This window comes from Montipora capricornis, unplaced genomic scaffold (assembly GCF_036669925.1).
Source record: "Montipora capricornis isolate CH-2021 unplaced genomic scaffold, ASM3666992v2 scaffold_436, whole genome shotgun sequence".
Taxonomy (NCBI): Eukaryota; Metazoa; Cnidaria; class Anthozoa; order Scleractinia; family Acroporidae; genus Montipora; species Montipora capricornis.
This window is the reverse complement of record NW_027180169.1, coordinates 49,779-57,500: the sequence shown is the minus strand read 5'-3', so window position 1 is coordinate 57,500 and position 7,722 is coordinate 49,779. Positions and strand designations below refer to the sequence as shown.

General features: G+C 36.8%; 1 protein-coding gene across 1 annotated transcript; it reads right to left on the bottom strand.

The window, feature by feature from the left end:
* Positions 1-1,923: 1,923 nt before the first annotated feature.
* On the bottom strand, positions 1,924-6,926 carry LOC138035904 (uncharacterized). The gene is made up of 3 exons (XM_068882304.1): positions 5,738-6,926; positions 3,694-3,723; positions 1,924-2,057 (listed from the first exon to the last, which is right to left on the bottom strand). Exons 1-3 carry the CDS (start codon positions 6,924-6,926, stop codon positions 1,924-1,926), a joined length of 1,353 nt encoding a protein of 450 aa, XP_068738405.1.
* Positions 6,927-7,722: the final 796 nt, after the last annotated feature.

Below are 7,722 nucleotides of genomic sequence, written 5' to 3'. Positions count from 1 at the left end.
TATTCCGAAAAGCGGGGCCTCCTTCCAAGGCAACCTCGTACCCAGGATCTTCTCGGCTTTCAATATGGCGGCGGGTCTTGAGAAGACCCAGGCACACAGCAGATCACGTGATCAAAATATGCAATTTGTTTTCAAAATGGCAGCAAGGAATAAGGTGAGAGAAATCTGGGTACGACAACTGCCAACAAACAAAAATGGAGTACAAAGTGGGAGGACTGCCCAAAGCTGTAAAATTTGATTTAAGAAACCAAAAATACGGATGGATGAATGCACGAGCAACGAGAATGCGGTAGATGACAGACAAATGTTGCTTTTCTTTTCATTTCATGTTATTTTAAACCAATGCAATTTTATAGACGGCTATTATTTCTCGAGGCTGTGATTTTTAAACAGTTTGGAAACAGCCATCGCACACAGTTTCACCCGTAACATCACAGACATTTGATTACCGCAAAATCCAGTGAGCTAAGGTTTAATGAAAGCCACAAGGAGGCGTGTTCGCTGTCTTCCGTAATGTATAGTTTATATTGCATGTTTATTTTCAATAAATTAAACCTAATTATCATTAATTTTTCATACACTTCAATGATTATCTGATTTCGTATCGGTGTATATGAGCCTTCTGACAACGACTTTCCCCAGTATACATTGACCCAAAGCTATTTTCCTAAAGGGAAGTATTATTGTACCACGTATCTGTGGTACTTCATTTTCACAGTGAAACCATTTGATTGTTGTATTGTGATTTTATCGCTCATCTCTTCGATTGACTGCACGTATGGTCATGTCAGTGTAAAATCAGTATTTTAATTCTCATCTGATTGCCAAACGGGAACCACAGCATGTTTTGTGCCCACATTCTTACAACTTGTTATTGTAAATATATTTTGTGGTAAAGTTAACAAAATCAAGCTAATGTACATTGTTGAACTTGCTATTCCATAGGATTAGCAATCTGCTCCTTGCACTTTTCAAGCTATAAAAAGAACTTTTCCATGTCTTTTCCTACCAGTGAAGACAATGTGATGTCTTGCAATGCTGCTCATGAAATCTGTTGGGCCTAATTAAAAAAGGGCACAATTTGTGCAAGTCCCAAACATTAGCATCTCATCATCTTCAGCAGTTCTTGTCGAATGAGCCCAGGGTTAGGGGGTGATCTTTGCTGTTTTATCAAACTGGCTTTTAATCTGCTGTTTTGGAGGCCGTGACAAATTATGGCAGAGTTTGTTTTATTTGCCTCCATTCCTTAAACTACATTTTTGTTTCGTTTCATTCACTTAGAAACGAATTGTATCTATTTAGAATTCATGGTGAACTATTTACACAAATTATGAGGTAGAGTGGCCATTCAAAACAGAGTTTGTAATTGAACATCTAAACATTTATGAACCAAAAAAAACAAACTTGTGAACACGTGAACCTGAAATATAGCAAATCATAGTGCTGACAAACACGAATGTGAAGGAAATGGGTCATAAATATGAAGTTTTCACCATCTGAATGATTTTGGGTTACATTAAAGGGATATATCTCTCTTCGGGGTAATGAGTAATGTAAACAATCTTCGCACTGGTGAGTTGCAGTAGTAAATTGCATGGGTTTTCCAGGAGCCAGTTATTTTAAAGCTAGTACTGGTAACTGCCTTGGTTCACACGTAAAACAAATAATGGAAGATTCTGAGAAAACGAAATTTGAAATTTAAGTTATGCTGTGGCATTCGAAGGAAAAATAGGTATTTGTAGACAAGTATCTGTTCTTCTCTTTAATGGTTAATATTCCTTGACATGCTTCTCACCGTTCAGAGAGTTTGTGTCCACATTTTTGTCCTTTTTTGTTGAGAGTTTCAACAGAGGAAGCGAAATATATATGACCGACCAAGTATTTTATCTTTTCTCTTGCCCTTACCATTCCAGAAACAAAAAACTATTTCTTTTTGTGAAATAGTTTCTTGTTGTTGGTGAAGTCGCAAATTTCCTGTGCTTTGTCACCTTCAATTTTATTTCCCAATCCAACTGTCCAGTCTGCAATCTTTCCCCAAATCACTCGATGTACCACATCTTCAGACATTTATCATAAATGCAACTAATTGAGAAATGCTATAGAATATATTCAAAGCATGTTTAGAAAACGAATAAAAATTATTTGTGTACAAGAAAACTCACAGGATTGTGATGATAAAAAAGTTGTGTTCAAAATTAACGAATACTGTTTAATATACATATTTATATTTTTAAATCAGAAGAAGAAAAATGGAAGTTGTTGGCGAATTGACAGGTCAATAAGACTATAATGATAAGCCTTACAATTATTTTTCAAGACTAATATTTATTGTTAAGACTTCACAATCTTAAATAACCCTCCTGGAAAATTACAAGATGAATGCACCTTGTTTGGCGTGAGGAGATTAATATCTTTTATTGATGAAAGTGAAAGGCAATGATGAAAACCGACCGAGCTAGATCTTTCTGTGCACCAGTAGCTGAAGAGTGTGGAAGGGATGACATGGGAAAGAATATGGATTACTGCAGCTGCAGGTCAATTACAATAAAACACAGGTCACATTCCACATGTGAGTGTACACGTCGCCGTGCTGCGGACTAATAAACAACACCAAAAGTGTCTGCTAGCGCTAATCACTCAACAAAAATGTTGTTTCAGGTCTCGGGGAAACTTTTGGCTAAGTTGTTGATTATTGGAGCAACGACCTCTAGTCTTGAGCTGTGGAATGTGACCTGTAATTAACAGACCCGCCTTCATTGCAGCTGTCACACGAGTCAACAGCGCCACATACAACTGCTAAATCAACCACATCAATAGTCTATGAACCCCGCTGCACAATGTTATAATTTGTAACACAATATGACACGGTGAGAAAATTGAACAACAGTAACAATGCTCAATGTGAGACGACAAAATGAACCAAAACGTAAAGTTACGTACGAAATAAAATCACTTAGTTACCGTTACCTCTTTCAAACACCAATATATCCTTCTATATAATAGAGCGATCGCTATGTCAGAGGTCGTGAAAAGCCAACGTAGCTTTAATTGGAATCGAGGCCTGATGTAGATGACCGTGCAACGTGAAAAAACGGCGAATTATTTTTGACTTTTATGCTTGTTAATTTGCGGCTGCTTCTTACGGAACAGGTACAATTTTGAAAATGATTTAAACACGAATTCTGTTCTTCTTCTGGCTCTCCTCACTAGCCGCCATCTTTCTTTCGACATTAAACCAATTAGAGTTCATGTGAGAAAACACCAATCAGAAATCTTTTTTGTTCACTCTGTGCCAGAGTCTTCTCAAGACCCGCCGACATATTGAAAGCCGAGAAGACCCTTGGTACGAGGTTGCTCTCAAGTTGGAAAATTTGTCATTAAGACACGTGACCTGCCTGAACCAGGGTCTCTCTTCCCTCGCTCTCTCTCGGATGGGGGGATAGAAGACCCTTTTAGCGAGGTTACAGCAACTCGTCTACGAACGGGGAGCAGTGAATCAAGCAGTGAATCAAGCTGTTAGTTAGTATTTACTAGTGCTGTCAAGGTAAATTTGGGTGATTCACAAGTCTTTCTCGTGTACACTACTGTACTTTGGGGACATTTTTGTTCTTTGGCCATCTAAACTTTAAAAGAAAGAACACGCAAACAGCGGTGACAAACATGAATAATCTAATAATTAAAAAAAAAACATACCTTTTCCAACATCCATCATCAGAAGTAACCCTTTAGGAAAAAAAAAACATATTTTAATTGGAAAAGCTTATGGAAACTGGAAACTAGTTAAAAGAAACAATATGATTTGTTTAAAAAAAGGAAGGTGATAGCTAATAAATTGACAGCTTTCAATGCTGATTTTTTCATTAAGCCAAAGTTTGTGTTCTTAAATTAAAAGAGTTTCCTTAATTCTGCATTGTAAGTGAGAACGACCATTCTCCAGGATTTGGAAATGTTTCCATTTTGTGTTGTGCCCTTTTCTCGTTGAGTGCCGCGCAATTGATGAAGAGTAATCACCATTTGGACTTGTAAGGGCACGGTAATGATCCTTGCTATGAGAACCCAAGAAAGGTTAAACAAATGTAATATCTTTGTTGGGAAAAGTAATCAGTGGTCCTGAACGATTTTCTAGTTGTCTCTTTAGCACATCATTAATGTTGTAGGAGAGCATTCCTTTTGGAAGGCCATTTTGTAAAAGAAGCCTTTCAATATTATTAAGGCAGGAACGTAATTTGGCAGGCCTGGAGAAAATGCAAATTCTAACAACGATATGTTCAAGAACGGATTAAGCTAATCTTGTATTTCCGGTGTGTGAAAGAGTCTCCTTTCATATAGAGCCCACTGAAGGTTTTCTTTCTGAAGATAGTCGTGGAAAAGGAATAGTCGGCGTCACGTTAACTAAGGCATCCAAGAAAGGAATTTCAAAGTTATCTTCAACCTCCATGGTGAGTTTGATGTCGTTGGTTCAAGCTCTGTAGAAAAAGTTGTTCTGCAGTGACCTTGTTTTTGAAAAGTGTGAAAGTGTCATCCACGTAACGGACCAAACACTTCTCTTCGAAAGCGCAACAACGCCTGTGGCAAGGGAGGGAGGAGGGAAATTCAAGGGCTCTCGGAGAAAACACAAGGAAACAAAAAAACCGGCCGAAGGAGCGAATCAATATGTAGCCTTTTTATTTAACTAAAACGGAAGCAAACTTCTTGCTTACAGTGAAGTATTAAAATTAATTTACTCCCATTACTGTCGTTAATTTGATTATTCCTATTTAAACAAGTTCTCTTTTTTTCTTCCTTTTTCATCGAACTACTTTGATAGATAAAGTTGCTGGAAAGGAGACTAACTGTGAGGTTGGAACTCAACTTATCCCCGAAACTCATAGATTGTATAGTATCAGTAGTATAGGGAATTGGCGGTTTCAGCGCATTTTGCAAAATGCGCTTAAACGCGCCAATTCCCATGCTACTTAACATATGTTGTCCAGCATTTGTGGCCCATCATATTGGCGTGGTCACATGGGCGTGGTCATTTCTGGTCTCGTATTCTTGGAAATCTATATGTTTTATATTTCTGCGAATCTATGCCGTGGCGAGGTAGAATGGATTTTATGGTGTCCGTATGCATAACTTGTCATGCCATTGTTATGTATGTACCGCTTATCGTCGAAGCAAGATAATGACACTTTATTAAGTTCATAGCTTCCGATTTGATGCAAGTTGCTTCTGATGGTTTTCATATTATGATGCATTTGCTCGTTGTTGAATAAAACGTTTTTATAATTTGCATGAGTGATGTTCTTTTTGATGATGTTCTTTTTGATTCCTTTAGCGGTCTTTCCGCCTTTGTCATTGTCTTTCATATATGAATACATTTTGGATCTCAATCCAACGAATTCGGTTATCGGCATGCCTGCTGCCTCATCTTTGAATTTGCCGATTACTTTCTTATTAATTTTATAATAGAATGGACTGTTTTCCAGGTAGTCGCTGTTGTCGAATTTGTCTTTATCATTCCAAAAGTCTTGATACGCATCACTGGTTTCAATTTCATAGGTCAAGCTGTCTGTGTCTGTGAATAATAATTTCGCTCTGCTGCCGTATTTTTGTTTGATATAATTGTAGTGGAAATCATACATTAGTGTCTTACTAAGATCTAGGATACACATACCCACATATGCCGGCCTGTTTAGGGTTAGTGTTTCTTTGATTTTATGCACTGCCACTAGATTTTCATTAAAGATCTTGCTACTGACATATGTTAGTTTAGCAGCCATTTTTAACAGTTTGTTTTCATCAGTTACTAATCTGACATCTACTCGCTTTCTAATATTTTCCATTGTTTTCCCAAATACACTGTTATTCATAAGCTTGAAGAAGTCTTTCTCAAAAGCATTTTTGGCATTGGTTCTCTTCTGTGTGTTGAAATCAATGTATTCTTTCAACCATGGTGACTGATTGAACTTTAGAACTCGATGGATTTTGGTTATTTTCAAACCGAGATCAGTGTATAATTGAAGGTTTCTGTAATGGAGTACGTATTTTTCTTTATTGCTTAATGTAGGTATTAATTTATGAACTAAACCAGTCGATATTTTGTATTTCTTCGCGATGTTTTTGCAATATTCTGATAGCATATTTTCAGTCACTTTTACCTTTTCAGATGCTAGTGGGTAGTCATTATGCAAATCATGTAGTTCTTTTGGATATGCCAGGTCTACTTCTAATATCAAACCTTTATTGCTGTTTTCTTTATACTTGGCTAGGTCTATCTTATCAATCTGGTTTTTAGCCAACCATTTAAAACCACCAGTTGGTAGGTATTGTGACATAGCCCAACCATACAGATTGTTGGCATCCAGATACATGATATATTTTGAGGGCGCTTTCTCGTCATATGTTTTCATGTATCTATTATTAGCTTTGCCGTATCGATTTGCTATGTATGATGTACCACCACGCATGCCCTTTTCGATGAATTGAAACATATCAATATCAGTCATAAGCTCCAATTTAATGTCAGTCATCTTTAACATAGCATCCCAGGAAAGCCCAGGACTGGTAAAATAATGACATGGGTCTAATTTGTAGTATTGCAGGCAGGTCTTTCGGAAGTTTTCAAATACATCAGCTAACAGAAGGATGTCAGATTTGAGATATAAGTCATGGTACTCACCCATATTTTTTAGAGAGAATGTATTCCACACATTTTGAGCATGTTTGTAATCTTCACCTGAGATATGCTCATCATTTAATATACTGTAAAATTCTTCTTTAGGTGGTAGCTTTTCATTGAATTTATCAAAGCTATCCATGAAGTCGTATGGATATACTCCTTTTTGAGACATTAAATCAAGTTTGTCCCCTTTGAATTTTTGAGAATTATATATCAATGCTTCTTTTGGCAGGTTGCTCACCAATTTATCCAGACTTGAGCTCATAGATTGAAAACTGTCAATAAAAGTCAGATGATTACCAAGCATAAAGGCCATATATTTTTCCATGTTGTTTGGTATAGCATTGATAATCATTTGGCACTTTTCACCTTTTTTATTTATGTATTCATGTTCTTTTACAATAGCTCCAATCTCTTGCATTATAAAATGACTGTCATACCCACGGAGATTGTGAAATATAACTGGTATTTTACCTGTCAATGCGAAATTCAGGTTACAATCTTTATGAGCGGATCCTCTGTACTGGCCTGTTACATGGCAGTGATCTCTCACTCTCACATCATTTTTATTGTATTTCTTCTCACATATGTGGCATTTGTCGGCTTTTTGGAATTTTTCCTCATCATCTTTGGTCATTTTCAATGGTTTATTGAAATATTCTTTCATAACCCTTTTGCAATATCTGACTTCACTCAACATAGCGTTCATGAATTTGTACACAGCTTTTTCGCCTCTGTAAATTTGTAATGGTTTTGTGTATTTATCATCATAACAACAAACAACCTTGTATCCATAACCACAGTCTGTATGCTTCTGGTAAGCCTCTGTGTACGATTTATCATCATTGGGCCTGCATCCATGCATTTTTTCTGTTATTGCTTCAAAATCTGCATATATTACGAATGGAACTGGCAGTTGTCTGTGTGGATTGTTGAATTTCAATATGTTGTTATTTTTGTCAGGCATTTTTATTGCTTGTGCGCCATTCACTTGAAAACAGTTTTCTTTATGAGCGGTCAATACTCTTTCAGAACTAAAACACTGAAGACAATGCATGCAA

What these genes read in the sequence shown, in the direction of transcription:
- LOC138035904 (XM_068882304.1), bottom strand. Translation starts at nt 6,926, where the DNA reads ATGAGCTCAAGTCTGGATAAATTGGTGAGCAACCTGCCAAAAGAAGCA. An exon ending in TGCTAAACTAACATATGTCA is followed by an intron (nt 3,724 to 5,737) that starts GTAGCAAGATCT and finishes TTTTTCCTAAAG; the next exon opens with GGTTACTTCTGATGATGGAT. An exon ending in GATGATGGATGTTGGAAAAG is followed by an intron (nt 2,058 to 3,693) that starts GTATGTTTTTTT and finishes AAATGTCTGAAG; the next exon opens with ATGTGGTACATCGAGTGATT.